This window comes from Serinus canaria, chromosome 7, assembly GCF_022539315.1.
Source record: "Serinus canaria isolate serCan28SL12 chromosome 7, serCan2020, whole genome shotgun sequence".
Taxonomy (NCBI): Eukaryota; Metazoa; Chordata; class Aves; order Passeriformes; family Fringillidae; genus Serinus; species Serinus canaria.
In genome coordinates this window covers 4,937,798-4,954,983 of record NC_066321.1, presented here as the reverse complement: position 1 = coordinate 4,954,983, position 17,186 = coordinate 4,937,798, and the positions used below count along the sequence as shown (strand labels likewise).

The following is a 17,186-nucleotide window of genomic DNA, read 5'->3' as shown; positions in this document are numbered from 1 at the left end:
TCTGTAGTGCCCTTAAAAACTTTCCTACCCTTGTTGAAAAGGAATTTGCTCCCTGATATTACCATTCTTGTTCCTTGGCTTTGCCAAGATGAAAAATCTTTTGTTTGCTCTAAGTGGCTGTATTATTTCTTTTCCTGTCACATTTCCAGAGACTTGAGTGTGTTCCTAACTCTACCACAAGAGAGAATTCTGATCCTCAGCTAGGACACATCACCAGGGGATTTCACAGTGCTTCACAAGAAGGACCAGCACAATGACCTTCACTGTACATTTGGAAAGCCTTCTGTATGAAATGTGACTTGGAAAAAGTCACCTGGTAAGCAAAACACAACAGTGGCAGACCTAAAGAAACAACAACAAAAAAGAAAGCATTTTGTGGGTCCCAGGCTGGTGACATTAGAGAGAGAATCTCACCTGTAACCTGTCCTGTGCCAGGAGCCCAAGTCAATATGAACTCACAGCCCCTGAGCTCTGATTTAACTCTGCTGCTCTGATTTAACTTCTGCCAGCTACACCTCAGGGTTTTTGGGAGCCTTCCATGTACCATGTGCAGTTCTTTCCAAAGGAAAAATGTAATCTCCCTTATCTTTCACAGGAGCTTTCCTGATCCCTCTTAATCAGTTTTTAAAGAAACCCAGCGTGCAAACCAACATAAGGAGCTTTCTGCAAAACTTGTATTTACATTTCTCCTGAGCAGTTTGGAAGACAGCCATTAAACATGACCATCCACAAAGCCTTTCTATCCTTAGCAACCCTTCTCCCCTTGGAGAAAGATTTGTTCCTTGCAGAAATGCAGGACTTGCAAGCCTTGAGAAAGCTGATCCAGAACAAACAGCTCAGATCAGCAGCAGATCTGAAATCAGTAAAAGACAGAGCTACATTTCATGGCAGTCACATCATCTTTGTACCAAAATGAACAGACACAAACTTTATTCAACAAATTTCCATTATAAATCTTAACATTTTTTCTCCACTTATGTCTGAGAAAGGTAAAGTGAAAATAAATGTGTGAAAAGTAAGTTGCACTAAAAGCTGAGCAAATGGAAATCCAGTTACATAGCTAAATTAATGAAATCCCCCGAGAAAGGGGAACAGAAAAGGTAAAAATAATCAATGAAAGAACAAGAATGTAGAAGGAGCTTTGGATCTACAGCTTTTCTAACAAAAGATTCTGAAAAAACATCTTTTTCCATTGAAATGTATTGCTGCAAGGCATGGCAGATGAAAGCCTCAAGAAAATGAGTCATTTGTGAGGTGGTTCAGAGTCAAATACATGTTTCAACCATAGTCAAAAACCCAATTAAATGCCTGAAATTGTTTTTACCCCTCTCTTCTTTGCAATGACTTTAAATTTGGAGTTAATAAATGGCATTTTAGTTTGCTGTTTAGTATTTGCAGTATTGCTCACCAGTCCTGTGAATTAACTGTTTGCACGTTCTCAAATTGTTTTAGAGGACATTTACAGTGTTTGAATCCAGCTCCCAGCTACAGAGCAAAATTCTCGAAGCAGAACTTACGACAGTCTCTTTCATCTTCTTCATCTCCACAGTCATCCTGGCCATTGCATCTCAGGTTTATAGGGATGCACTTCTGGTTCTTTGTGCACTTGAATTGCCCCGACAGACACACGTGTGTGTCTGGAAATTCAAGGGAAACAAAAAGAAGAAGTTAAAATGATTAAAAGTTGAAAAGATTCAACACTCCAAGTGTAGATGAAGAAAAATAATGTTTGCTGACAGAGTGTGAAAGGTGACATTTAAAGAAGTTTGGCCTGTTTCTGAAGCCTGCAGTGTATACAAGCACCTACCACAGTTCAGTTCATCAGAATTGTCCCCACAGTCATTCTCTCCATCACAGATAAAGGCTGGGAGAGCACAAAGCCCAGTTCCACACTGGAAACGTCCTGGCTGGCACCTGAATTCAGCTGGGAAAAGACAAAACTGCTTATGAATACTACCAGAGCAATGGTTTCAGTCCCACTATTGTTCTTAAGCCATGGACTAATCAAAAACACCTATAAACTTGTATTTCCTTTATAATCTCAGTCTGAGTAGATATTAGTAATTAAAGGGTACACATATGATTGCAAGACTAATTTCAAAGTCTGATATCTTTAATTTGTAGAGCTCTAGTTGCAGTGCTAATGACACAGAGTGAAAACCCCCTGCGGGTTGAAGCTTACCAAAGGCTCAACAGGGACCTGCAATTTCAGATCTTGTCTGCTTCTAAGAAACTCCCTATCCCATTGTAATCCTATTTTTCCCAAGAAAGGAATTGTTCCTTCTCCAGCCACTGTCATTAGAAATAATGAGCAATTATGTACCTCTATAGTAATATTATATATAAGCATAGAGTAGCTTAAAATAAAAACTTATGTAGAATGATTACATATGGTCAAAATTTGCTTCAGAGGACTCTGCAGCAGGAGAAGAGAACTAATTATACAATTTTAAAAATAGGGGTGAAGGATTTCAATACCAAAAAAAATTAACTTTTAATTAACCAGAAGATTGTAGAACACAGAGAGCATTTTTTTCAAGTGTAAGCTTAAGGAAGGCAAGGATCACAGGGAGAGCATTGTTATTGCTCAGAAAACTGCAGTGAAGAATAATGTGTATCTAAATGCTTACAGTTGCAACAAAACTCAAGCAAATGAGATTAGAACCCCACATTTTTATTACACAGAAAAAAATCAAACTAATAAACCTGTCAGAACTTTGTGTTCATGCAAAGAATTCCACAAATTCAAAATTAAAATCTTTAGCGAAACCATAACCGGGATGAAGTAAAGGTTTGAAGATGAAAAGTATGTATGATTTTCCAAAGATTTTAAAAGGCTCATAGACCAAGGAGCATAAACAGAAGTGCCCACAAAAATCCTCTCCTAAACTTTATAAATAAGTGTTCTGTTTGGTTTGGGCCCTGGTGGCAGAGGCAGCCCCCAGAGCCCGCGCGCACTCACGGCACTCGGCGGGCTCGTCGGAGCCGTCCCCACAGTCATCCACCGTGTCACACTTCCACCAGAACGGGATGCACTTGTCGGTTTTGCAACGGAACTGCAAAGAGGAAAGGCCAGCAGGGACTAAAGATTTCATGGTGACATTTATTCATTCATTCATTCATTTATTTATAAGCAGGAATGGCGCAGTTTATGAAAATCAGCTCCGCTGTGAGACAGGGGCTTAGAAATTTAAGGTAGAAACCAATTTTGGATTTAGCTGGAGTCTACTGTTTAAACTTGTTTAGTTGTTAACTTGTTGTGCTTGCAAAAGAGAAACAAAGAGATTCTCTTCAGAGAGAACAATGGAGATTGCAGGCATCCAAGCTGAAGAGAGATAAAGAGGGGCCCCACCGACCTTGGGGCTGAAGCAGACAGAAAAGCTGAATCTGGGTTACAAACACCACATTACAGCTGTGTGACTGAAGAAGTGTGCAGGCTCACAAAGATTGATAAGACAGTTTAGTACATGTGCATATGTCTTTTATGCATGGGCAACAGGCTGGGGGATAAAACAGACTCAGGAATTTTTGGAGGTACACATATCCTTTAAAGGAAGCTATCCACATGCGCCCAATGCTAAAATGAATCATTACCAACTTTACAACTTTTACAGGTGGAGTGGTTTTTTCCCCAAATCAGCTGCTTGAGGTGTTGATGCATCGATATTTTCTGGCTGATAATTTAAAAAACTTGTATTTTAAATTTTGGTGGTTTTTTATTTGGGGTTTTTGGTTCTGAGGTTGCCAAAGTGATAAAAATCACTGCAGTTTCAATGACTGTCTTACACTGGCTTACAATGCCCCAACACAAACTGCTCATTACGTTTTGCTGCATTCTGTGATTTCAGTCTCATTCAAAGCAAACACATCAATTCTGCTTTTACAGACTGTTGAAGCAGACAACATCATTTTTCCAGATATACCCAAACACCCACAGGTACAGAAAAGAGCCTTAATGTGTGGTGCTGTATACAGTATTGCTTACATTGTTTGAATTAAATGAACAAACCAAATGTAAAGCCTTCCAGACTTTCAAAAGGATAAAACATCTGTAGAAAAAACTGAAACATCCTTTGTGAGAAGGCTGTGCATTTACTCTCTACTCAGGTGACTGTTCTGACTGAAAGAGGAATACAAACAAAACAAACAGTACAAACTGATGTAATTTTCTAGGGCTAAACCTAAAAACTGAGTACATTATGTGGCTTGTGTCAGGGAGAAGAATCTGGGTAGATTATCACTCAGCTTCTAAGAAATGTTGGTTTTCCTAACTGGTATCTCTGTGAACACAGAAAGGAAGGGTACCAAAAGATTTAGAATGCTAAGTCATTTCACTTTTGTCTCTGGGCAGCTTTTTTTCACATTTTAAAAATCGTTGATTATTCAATAAAGCTGTATTTAAATAGTACATTAAATTTGGTGCCTCAACTCAGTTTATCTTTTCTGCCAAGAAAAATTAGGGTTTCAAAGGCATTTATGATATAGAACCTGTAGTTGGAGGTACATCATTCCTGTAGCACCGTGAGGGACCTGCTGTGTATCAGGCAGGGCTGAAGGGCAGCTGCTACTGCCCCACACAGATCTCAGCTCAGAGGGGCTCAGCAGGAAAATGCCAAAGGCAGGAGATAAACAGAAACTCAGGCAATTGTCATTCTTTGTGTTCTCTACTTGTTCTGCTCACCACAAGGGACTTCAGGCTGTCAAAATGGCATCAGAAACTTATTTCCAGGAAATAGGCACTAACTCTGAGATGTTGTTATGAAGATACTTGCATTCCCTTCTAAACTGCAGAGACAAAACCCTGCAAAATCAGAGATCAGGGTCATATGGATCTTAAGTGGATGGAATTTTGGTGTTCAAGAGTCTTTCTTTTAAGTATTTTAGTGTTTCAATAGATTATTTTTTTCTGTTTTACCTATTGGGTTGTTTTTAACACAAGTCTATAATTTTCCAATCATTCTAACTGGACTGAGCTTGTTTTCTTTTTTTAATGCAAAATTCATGCATGCATCCCAAACCACTGTTACACACACTTTGTATTTTGATATTTCAGACAAATGTTTTTTCAAGGCCATTTTTACAGGCTCAGCAGCTGTATTTGTTCTGGTGACTGGCAGGAACACCAACATTTGAAAGTGAACAAGTCCTGTAATCTCTGGAGGAAAAGCCATTTGCAAGCATTTCCCACTAACAGCCTTGGAGACCAAACACTCTGTGGAATCTCATCCAGCTGGGATTCCTGCTTCAGAGGCATTTGCAGAGGGCTTTGGCCACACACCAGGGCAGTCAGGGCACTGAGGGGAGGAGACACTTGACCAGGCCATGGTGGGGAGAGTGGGCTCATGGAAGTTAGCACAGAACCACAGGCTCATGGATCTATGCTAATAGACCCATCCTATGGTCAGGTTCACAGTTCTCCTTCTCCCTTGGCTCAGGACTTTTTTCTTATAAGGCCATGTTCTGAGCTCACCTTCCTGACTGGATCTTGTGCCCCTATACCTGGCTGCATTTGCCCTGCCCAAGGGGTCTTTGGCCCCAGCTCTGTACCCTGCACCCCCTTTGTTATTTTTGTTAATAAAGTTTTTCTCTTCCAGGCTGGATCCATCCCTCCCACTCCTTTTCCATAAGCCAGCTCCTCCCGGTTAGCCGAGCAGGGAGATCACTGCGAGATTTCAAACCCACAGTGCTCCAAGTGCCCCCCTGAGTGTTGGGCTCCTTTTGAAGCTCCCCATTCCCAGTTGAGGCCAGCATTCCCAGTTGCACAGCAGGAGCAGGGCAGCCCAATCCCCACCACGTGTACCTGGCTGGCGGTGCAGTTGGACAGACACGTCCTGTTGTCCGCGGCCAGGTAGAAGTTGGTGGGGCAGGCACAGGAGTGCAGCTTGTCAGGGGCCAGCAGGCACAGGTGGCTGCAGCCACCATTGTTCACTGTGCACACGTGTCTGGACACTGTGGACAGAACAGGGAGGTGGATCAGAGCCTTTTATCTCAGCATGCTTCGGGGTATCTGCTGCATGGATGAAGAAAATTGTGTGCCACGTGCTGCCTTTACAATGCAGCGTCCCAAATCAGAAACCCACAGAGGCAAACTCTTCCTGCTGCCTTTAAGCTATCCTCTGTTGTATGCAAAAATGAATTATTACCGTGGCTGTAAGATCAATACTGAAGGAATGAGAGGAAAAAAGAGGCTCCTTTTTTAAATATAATGAGAGGAAAATTAGCTTCTCTAGGTCAATTGCCAAATAGCATTCAGTTACAATTCAAATACCGTGATATCAGCAGATAAAACACAATCATGCCACTCACATTCTCTGACATTCCCTCAGTATTCTTCAGCAACATTAACACTTTTCAAAGAACCAGGTTAAAATTTTTTGTAACACACTGTTCCTCTCTTAAAAACTTTCAAACTGTACTGCAATGCAACTTAACAGTTCTTTACTTTCAGTCAGCATTTGGGTTAATTTTTAAGCACATAAATTAATTATCTCTCTACTGAACAAGTTTTGTTAGATGTATTTAATACTGGATGTACTTAAAACATTAATCACAGGTTTCTGTTTGAAAAGCATAAAGAAGAAGCAATTATTGCAGATAAACGAGCATGCAGTACCTCAGCACATGGCTACTCAGTTCAACACATCCCCGTGCTGCTTGGGAAGCAGAGACAGGATAATTACCATCAGGCTGCCTGTAGGAATGATACACCTGGATGTCTGTGATGGTGTGCCACGAGTTAATCAGGGACAGCCTGTCTGAGCCAGAGGTTTTGTGGGCTCGGCTGAGGGATTTGGTTTTCCCGTCTGTCCAGTAGATGTAGTCTTCAAACAACGTCAGTGCAATCACCCCTGGGATGTCTTGATTAGGGACTGGAAGGAGAGATGCTCAGATTAGTGTTCACCCTTGGGAAACTGCCAGTTAAAACATTCCCCACTGCACAGTATTAAAACATTCCCCACTGTAACTTTCTCTACTCTTTGCATAAGCAACATAAATTGGCTCTTTTACTGGAATAAAAGTTATTAGAAAACATCCAGAATGTAACATACACATCTCCTGATGCACTGTGTTTAATACCCTTTCATACAATCAATGGAATTTTATTTCAACAAAATATACTGACAAGAGAGACAGGAAAAATACCCAAAAAATGACATTAAAAACCAATGCAATAAGAGGGATTATTGATCATTTCTAGCATCACCAACCAGACAATATTAAAAAAAAAGTCCATAGCTACAGTATCACAAAATTAAGAGCCAACATCATTTGGAAAAGGATGGAAGGACATAAGGGAGAAAAAGCTTTGGAGCATTCTTTATCCTGCAGTGCAGTCCTTAACCTGAAGTATTTGTTCTTGGTAAACACTAACTGAATGCCACCTTTCTTTTTCCTCCTTTTAACAACAATAGCAGTAACCATAGATGTCCCAGGAGCATTTGTGACCACAATAATTAATTTGGAAATGATAATCTTGGGTTGCTGAATCACCTAATTACTGATAGAGCTGAAAAGGCAGAGCAGCTGACTGCCACATTTAACCAGCACATCTTTAACACCTTTACCTTGTTTTCTTTTTACCTGGAAAGTGTTGACATAGAGTAGGCCAATCTCAAATTCCTGTTGGAACATTTTATAGCTCTCTGAGATCTGGTGATTGGTACTGAGTAAATGGAACATCAGCTTAGGAAATTCAATTTTCTATCCAGTAGTCCTCCCTGTACTGAACCCCAGTGCAGGGCATGTTGCCCTCTGGTCAAGGAGACCTTGCTGCTTAGGTCTGAAATTATTTTCCCTTCTTATATGTCTCTATGAAGCACATCTATCACAGTGAAATAAGAATATGTTTATTTTTAAAAGCTTCAGAGCATTTCCGAGAAATCAGTCAAAGTTCAAAAAAGTTTTGGCAATTTTAATCTTAATAATCATTACAGAGGCGACTTGCCACAGTTCCATACACTGTACAGGACAAGAAGAGCTCTTGTAATTATAATTTCTGTGATTTTTAGAGTCCCATTGTGGGATGTTTCCAATGAGGAATACAAACCAGGCTGACAGGAGAAGCTGGATGGGGCATCAGGAGCTGCTGCCCTGAATGAGGCCCAGAAGCTTTCCATAAAACTAATTATTTTATTTTTGCTTCAGTTCTGAGACAGTATTGGTTCACAAAAATTATAACCCCTGCCTCTACTTTTGGCACCAAATTAAAGATGTCCCACTCCAGTCTCTCTGAAGACAGAAAATCTCTTATTTTATGATGAAGGTTAAGTTTGAAATCAGAATAAAAGGGCATATAAGAGCATTAACATACATGAAGAGATTTAAATAGGAAAAATTATTTTGATTTCATCATATTTATTATTACACCCACCAATGAAAAATACACCTAAGAGTCATCCTTATTTTGGGTAGCCAGGAAGCAAACCCATATCTTAAGCATAGATATATGAATAAATGCTTATTCTTTGGATTTGTGGATGTTTGGGGGTAGCCAGACAATTTATCCTGCCTTCATTGGATTAGACATACATCAAAATCCAGATGAAACTTTCTATTCATGAGCTAAAGAAGATTCAGGAGATTACCTCACACTGCCTGAATTGTCCCATCACACTGCATTAATAGGGAAGCCAAGTTAAGTGTGTGGCAGAAAATATTAAATATTACACTTAGAACACTGCACAGAAGAACATTGTTCATTGACTCAAGTACAATTTTCTTTTATTTAAAGAAAAATAAATTCTACAAGTACCAGGTTTAAAAGCTTAACTCTTTCAAACTCCTTAAAAATAAACCCACTTGATCAGGAACAATGCAACAACTATTAGATTCTCTTCTTTTTATGCTCTTTAACAGAAGAATGACAAAATATATCTCTTTCTAAAAATTGGGTTTCCTATTATTACCATTTATAGGTATAATTTGAAACTGTCAGTGTCTTAGCACTCACAGGTTCAGGTTGCAGTTTGTCCTGTCACTATTTTTATTTCTGAGCAACTCTGTGATTTTAATGGGCTTCTGCATTAAAATTTCATTAGGTCACAATAAACACAAAGTTGCACCATTTAAAGCTGTTAAAGCTAAATGTATTCTGTTGTGAGACAATGTTATTAAAAAATAAATGAAGAAAGCAATGAATAGTAGATATATATATGCAAATGAAAATCCAATTGAAGTAAAATATAATAAAGTACAGAATCAGAGGACAAATATTTCTGTCAAAAATCCTACACTGACCATAAAAATATAAAATTCTTATAAAAGAATAATTAAAAATAATAATTACATAACAAAAAAATCTTATAAAATTTCTTCAAAGCTGACCAATAAAACCCAAAGTATTTTCTTGTAGAAGATAAACCGGTAAAGCCTGAGAGAGTTTTCTTAAAACAGGCATTGAATGGCAACCAATTCTGACTTTCCTGTTTAAGGAATAGTTCTCTCATAGCTGAATACAATTCTTCTTTGCCTTTCACTAAGTTATAGCAAGGAGACATCAGAACTGTTGGCATGTGAGAGGTTACAGAATTTACAGTTCCCATCACTTGTGAATGACCAAACAAAAATGGACAGAAAACTGAGGTCATTTTACATCTGATTATCTGATGGAGCAGTAAAATAGTGTCTCATGCTCTTTGCCTTGAGGACATCAGTGTTTAACACTTTCTAACATTTCAGGCAGTGAATATTGATGTTTTACAAATCTGTGGAGTAGTAGAAACACCCCCTTCCTATTTTCACTCTTTCCTGCAACTCCAAAAACACTTTAGCTGATTGATCTCATCACAAATGACATACAGAACTAATACTGTATGTCTAATGCTAATTATGAACCCTAATTAATACTGATTATTAACCCTACAGCAAGGTCTGTGGTGTGAATCAGTTTTAAACAGGAGAGGAGCACTCCTCTTTGGCAAGCACTGCAAAACCAGATTATTTTGTATGAATTTAAAGTAAAGGCAGGTTAGTGATAACAAAGCACCTCTGTTTCCTCTGCATCAGCTATTTCAAAACATTTTATCCCATTGCAAGCCCATTAGTAAGAAAGGAATATATCCTGTTAAAGCTAAAAAAATTACTTTGGTGATTCCTTTCTCCTCCTCAACCTCCTTCTCTCAGAGCTGGTCAAGTTCCTTGCAATTCCTCCTCTCCTAACACATCTGCTGCCAACCCTGATTCTCTAGTGGTGTTTCATTTTACCCATAAATCATGGATTTTCTGACACTGAGTGCTAATCCCAAACAGGGCTAATCCCAAACAAGCAGATGAGGAAAGGGGCAAGAAAGAGGAGGCAGAAAGGAGAAGGAATGCACAGGCCTTTCAGAAAGGTGCAGAAAACAGGAGGAAAAAAAAACAGGCAGGTAATAAAAGGGAAAAACGAGGAGGCTGGCAACAGATCAGAAGTGGTGGGAAATAAAAATTATTAGACACTTGAATAGAAAAATGACAATATATAACACAATAAAGGAGGATAAAGTGCTGCACGAGCTTAAGAGAAGAGCCACAGGAGGGAACCTGGTTATGCAGACACATGAGAACCATGACAGACTCAAAGTAGATCTGTCTCTCTCTCTCTCCTGCATTTTGTATCCATTTTGATCCAAGAATATAAATTCATAGGCTATAAGTCATATTTGTGATACAAATGTTTACTTCTCTCTGAAAAGTGAACTCTGCTTCCCTTATATTTTCTGAGCACATTTACTTAAGCATAAAAAAATGTTCAGCTGATTTCAGGAATGAAAATCATTCCATCTAGGATTCCTGAGCTACAAAACCTGAAGCCCTACAGAGGTGAAGCCCAGATCCCTTGGTTCTTATTGAAACACAAGTTTCTCCAAATGGAAAAGCAAATACAATACCATGAACAATAACAAAAAAGGTCTCACTGGTGGGTGGAAAAATCAACGTACCAAGAAAAACTCTCCTTAAAAGAACAAATGTTGACCCCTTCTAAGAGAAAAACAGAACCAAAATTATCAGTGCCCTATCATGTCCAGAAGATGGTTGATCACTTCCAAGACAGAAAGGGATGTATCCCTTCCCTTTCCAAAATCAAGGGACTGCAGCCTTGCCCTGCCCTTGTGCAAAATCTACAGAAACAGAAGGGGTGAAAGATCCCGGTTAGACTCTTCCCAAAAATTCACCTGCTAGAGTGCCAATGCTGGGAAGCCATTGCTAAAGGTAATTAATTATTGTTAAGCAACAATTTAAATGACTTGTTCCCTGTGGCATTAGAGCAGTTTCTGTTTCAGAATTTTGGCTCCCAAACACAGAAAATTTACATGGGTGACCCAGCCTGAAAAACCAGGCTACACTATTTTGAATTCCACTCCCTGAAAGTTGATTTTCTGAACTGCAATAAAACAGAAACAGAAAGCTTACTGACATCTCGATCTAAATGGAACCAGTGGTAATCTCCTAGGAAGGGTTCCAAACCCTCCAAAGACAAATTGCATCAAGGAAGAACAGCCCTTAACAAGAAAATAGCAATTAAACCTTCAAAACCAAATAAACATGGAGACTTCTGATCTCTTCTGCTGCAATTCCTGGCCCCCACTGTCCTCTTGCCCAGTGAACTCCCTTGTAGCTGTTTCTGTCTCATTTTACATTCGACTTGGAGCCTCTCTGAGACACAGTCAATACTTTTTTATTTCCTATACTACTTACTCCTGATGCTTGTTCCCTTTGATAAAGAATTTGAAGTGCTTAGTCCATAAAATTAATAATGAATAATGACAATAAGATTATCTCTTTTAAGCTTGTGACAAAGTATGTAGTTCTGACAGATATAATTAAATTTAAGTATATTACATTAAAATACTCTATTTTAAAGATGAGACATTTTACAATCATTATTAATTTTTTGAAATTGACACTTGGTTTAGAAACCTGAACCTATCAAACTCAATGAGCAGCAAAAAAAATATTCATGGACTATATAGATTAAGTCTATATATAAACTATATAGTATATAGTTTTAGGATGTTATTACTCATATCTCTAATAACATGTCCATGCATAAATATTTTTTCTGCAAAATTAATATATATATCATATATAACACACACATCCATATTGGGTTAAGTATGGAATATAAAAGTCCTAGCATTCAGTGGTGGGATATTTTGCCAATATAAAAATATAACTGAAACCATGAAAACTGAAAATATTTCAACAAACTCACACAAAACTTGTTATACATCCCCAAACTGCTATCACTAAAGAAAGAAATTTAGCCCTAAATCTAAACATCTTAAGGCACTCATGTGTTTGAGATATTAAAATTCACTATAAGATATAACAACACCATGAGAAGAGATGCATAAATTTTTCAAAATCTGCCTATAAAACCAATTGATAAAAACTAGGAATTCAGTATTTTACTGTCCCACTTTAAAACGTTTTATTACCTTTTTTAATTCACTGTGAGCAGCTGTTTATATGCCAGTAACTCCACAGCAGTACAGAGCAGTAGTAAATTACTCTCAAATATACACAAGTCACTATTTGAGTGGAACAACTGTGTTTGTTAGTGAGCTTTAAAGGTTTTTAAATTATTTTTCAATTTACAGAGACCTTTCACCTGCCTGCCAGCCCCTCACCTTACACTCCTGTCTTGGTTTTGATATCCATTCCCAGTGACTCCCAAGCTATTCCCTTTTATAGTTTCATTTTACTGAAATGCTCATCTTCAAATGGAAGGCAGCTCTGGGATTTAGGAGCCCGGAAGGTTGGGAAAACCTGCATGGAGCAGCCAGATACCCAGGGAACTGTGAAGCCTGCCTCTCCTCTGGGCTGTGGGAACAGAAAGCAGCTAAGTCTGACAAATTCTTAAATTTTTTATTTATTTTTATTTTTTTTTAAGCTCACATAAGTAAACCAGCTTAGTGCTTAGCCAGATTAGTGCCTCAATACTTGCTTAATCATTTACAGCTACAACATTTGTGAATGCTGCAGTGCTGAATTGGCTAAGCTCTAAAGACAGTTTATGTAACCAAGAATTAAACTTCAAACAGCTCAGCAAGGTCATCGCTGCCCCAGCGCCAAGAGGAGCTCCCAAGCATTTTAAGATTTCTGGCCTAGTTAGCATGTTTTCAAAATTCTTACTAGGAGTCTCCTGGCAATAATAAAAGACAATTTCTCTGTTGAAATGCAGAGGAATTTTACAAGAGAAAAGCAGCAGATGTCCTCCTCAAAAAGCTTGAAGGTCCAGCAAAAAAGAAACAAATTTAAAAATCCCATACTTGTTGAAGAAATGTTAACACCAAGATCTAAATTCTTGTAAATTCCCATTGCATGTAACAAACACTCCTTGGTTTAGCAGACAGTGTGTCAATAATTAGCCATGATTGTTGTGTTTATCCTAAATTATCTGATGTGGAGCACAGAACACTGCACACTCATAGCATCTCTTCATGATATGAAATCCCCTAATTCTGACAAGTTACTTCTATTTGCTGTGTCTTTTGAAATCTCTGTGGCACTTTCTGATAGATTTTGTAACAGACAATTCAAGATCCAAAATTCATAGTCTCAGGAAAAAACCTCAGAGCGAGCCAGCCTTATCCTGAGGCCACAGAAACAGGTGAGAAAATGCTAAGTTTGCCATTATTAGCACTTCAGGCTGCATCACTCCCAGCACTCCTCTTCACACTTTTCCCTCTCCTCCATGAAAATTTATTCTGTGATTGCCATGTCTGTGCCTTTATCCTTCTCCATTCGAAAACACAAAGGATAAGAGCAAACTCACCTCCCCCTTAGTTAACTTTGACAATACAAAATGAGCAAAATGACAAAGGAAAACAGACCATGAAATCCATGTGAAAAACATGCCTCCAAGGAACAGTGTTATCACAAGAGATAAAACCTAATCTTCCTCATTTGAGTGCTTATCAGTGTGGATTACAGATCTCAGAAGGCCAAGGGGGAATCACAGTTCCAGACACTGAACTTGAACACTGAGTTTCCCCTATTAAAATAATTATTTTACAATGGCTAAATTTCATCATCCAATATATTTCTAGTTTTGTGCTGAATCACAAAGAAATTAATTTTTTTTTTGGGTTGGTTTTTCCAGGAAAAAGCTGGGAGAAAGGGAAAAGACTCTGATTAAAGGCAAATTGATCATTATGTGTCAGCTCTGCAAAACTGTCAAAGCTCTCCTTGGAGCACCCACAGGGCTGTTTCATCTGTTTCAGACACCAAGAATTCTATCACTGTCTTGTTAAATCCACTGAAAAATTTCTACAACTTCATTTTAATTTGTTAATGATGTTTTGAGTGAAACTCCTGACAGCAGAAAGCCCAAGAGGAATTAGGTGTGGGCAGGTGGGAGAGGATCCAGACAAGGGGCACAAAGATGATCCAAGGCTTGGGAAGCTGCCATGAGAGCAAAGGCTGAGAGAACTGGGCTTGTCCACTCTTAAGAAAAGAAACCTCATCACCACATTCCAGCCTTTAAAGAGGCTGCAAAGAGATGGAGACTCCCTTTTTACATGGAAAAGGAGAGGGGTGATGGGAACAGGCTACTCTCGGGGAGATTCTGACTTGAAAAAAGGAGAAAAATTTTCACAATAAGAATACTGGAAGATATTCCCAAGGAAATGGTGGATTGGACACTTCTAAGATGCAGCTGGACATGGTTGTGGGTCATCTAGACCACGCTTTCCCCAGAAAAGACTGGACTAGTAGTGATCCATGAGGTCTCTTCCAACCTCATCCTCCACAACCATTGCCTAAGGAAAAAATCTTGCTTTCACATAATTGAAATACCTCAGGATCTTTCTCCCAAAGCTCAATTCTTATGGCTTGAATATTTATACACCATCTGGACTTCACAGAGACATGTCCTCAAAAGCAGCATGATGCCAGCTTTACACAAAGTCACTTTTGCTTCAGGAGCATGCCTCAGATACTTCACTGGTACCAAATCTGGATAAATTTGCTGTGACATTGTGACACATTTCCTTCTTCTCCAGGATCAGGCATCCTCAGAAGAAGACATTAACTCTGCAGACATAAAGCAGTTGAAACTGATTTTATCCAGTTGTGCAGGAGAACCCCACAGGCTGCAGACCAAAGCAATGGATACTGAGGATGGTCTGGCTGGAATTTTGCAGCTATCTGCTGAGTTTTGTGACAGAAGAACTTTTCTGGGGAAAGAAAAACTCTGAAACTCTCAGGCTGAAAGGGAAGACTGTGAAAGGTTTGACCACTGCAGTCAGTTTAGGGCCAAGAGAGACACATTGGCTACTAATTACCTCTTTCCTTTGAGAGATCCAGAAAGAAGAGGAAGAGGATAATTTTATGGGAATGAAAACAGCAGCACAGGGAGTGACATCAGGAAGAGTAGGGAGCTTTGCTTCCTCTGTCAGAAGAGCAGACTGTCAGCAGGAATCCAGCTCAGGGCTATGTCTGAGTGAGTGCTGCTTAGGTGAGCAGGTTACAGCTGACCGGTGTTCATCCCAAAAAAACCATGGATATTCTGCTGAGAGTAATGGGAATATTTACAGCTCTCCTAGCTACTGCTAGAGTGTCTTCAATCTACCATCTCAGTCAACTGCCATTGAATTATTCATGATGCATTTATAACCTACAATTCATGAATGCAAGGGCTAGAAAACTTGTTGGTTTCCGTTTTTTATTTCATGGCGAACTTTTGATCTGAAAATAAAGTAGTTATTTCATCAATTGTGGTTTGGAGAAGACCTGGAGGCTCCCAGTATGAGATAAAAGCCTTAAAAAGACAGATCCATGAAGTTTTACCAGCAGTACAGCAGTGCTGAGGTTTGGGTAAAGCTTGAGGAAGGAGCTCAGGTAACAACTTCATCTCAAATAAAACCTCCAAAAAAACTTGGCAGACCAATATCATTTCATATATTTGAATTAAATTGAAAGCTCTTTAATTATACAATTTGGAATATGAGAACAATTCATCACAGTGTAGAATTTTGCTTTTTTTTTAATACTTTACTGATAAATGACACAAGCTCTTTAATTATCTGTCAGGTGAGAAGCAAAACACAGGGATAAAGATTAGTTCATTACATAAGTATTTCAAAAGTTATTATTTCACCCATCTACCAAGAAGGCCCCAAATTAGATTTGAAATACTGGTCTCATGCTGAGCAGACTAATAGCTATTCCAGACTTTCTGAGGTAGGAGAAAAGCTGATTTTAGCCCCCTGTTCTGACACATGGCACAGACGATCTATTCCTTCTACTTTTAACAGCAAGTTTCACTCACTTTGAAACTCAATCAAGAACATGTCTACATATGCCAGAGTATAAAATTGAAAGGGTGCCTCAGATTACTGTATGTGCTCCTAGAACTTCTTTTTCTATTTGACATTTTTCCCAAAAATTCATAGCACTGCACGATTAAAAGTTATTTATATCCATAACAGAGAACAAAAATGAAAAGCAGATTTTAAAATATTGATAAAAGGAAACAAAAATCTCAAACAAAGTTAGAAAAAGGTTTTAAAGGACAATTTTTACATAGCTATACATAACATTGAAAGCATTAAAAAGGAAAAAAACCAACAACTGTAGTGTTGACCAACCTTTATGTCTGTGAGATCCATCCATGTCAGAAAACTCAATGTGGTTTTCATCAGCCCAGTACAGCCTGTGGTTGACGTAGTCTATGGTGAGAGCCATAGGTCTGGAAATCTGTGTTTCTATCAGCACAGCTTGCCTGGATCCATCCATCCCAACACGGCCAATGTGAGGGGACTCACAGCAATCGATCCAGTACAGGTATCTGTGGAACCAAACACAGCAGCTGAGGAACTGTGATGCCTCAGGTTGGAGCTTTTGTGTGTTTCACATTCTGTGCTGCTTTACTGAGGGGGTCTGGGCTTCATATCAGGGGACAGTGAGCTCTCTGCACAGAGCAGGGAGACAAAACAATTCCTTCTCTAGCTGGGGACCATGGACAACCAATCCAGATGTCAGGCCCAAGAGCATAAAAAATGCGGACTGAAGAGAGATAAAAAAGAAAGATGGTACTTCATAATCTAAAGCTGTAATTGGACAATTAATTCCAATATGGAAATGGAGCAGAACTTCTAAAAGTGAGAGACCCCATGACTGGTCGTGCAGTTTTGTGACCATTTTGGGTTCACCTGGGGTGTAGCCCTGCCTGGGCTCTTGTGCTGCCCAGAGTGGATCTATTG

At 39.0% G+C, this 17,186-nt stretch overlaps 1 protein-coding gene across 1 annotated transcript in view; it reads right to left on the bottom strand.

Annotated features, from left to right (window-relative positions):
• The window catches only part of LRP1B (LDL receptor related protein 1B), a 474,765-nt gene that overhangs the window by 75,206 nt on the left and 382,373 nt on the right, over window positions 1-17,186 (bottom strand). The window contains exons 60-65 of the mRNA XM_050976996.1: window positions 16,572-16,771; window positions 6,681-6,869; window positions 5,801-5,949; window positions 2,963-3,056; window positions 1,808-1,924; window positions 1,518-1,637 (exon numbers count right to left, since the gene is read on the bottom strand). Coding sequence (XP_050832953.1) covers window positions 1,518-1,637; window positions 1,808-1,924; window positions 2,963-3,056; window positions 5,801-5,949; window positions 6,681-6,869; window positions 16,572-16,771 — 869 coding nt within the window. The remainder of the gene's footprint in view (window positions 1-1,517; window positions 1,638-1,807; window positions 1,925-2,962; window positions 3,057-5,800; window positions 5,950-6,680; window positions 6,870-16,571; window positions 16,772-17,186) is intronic.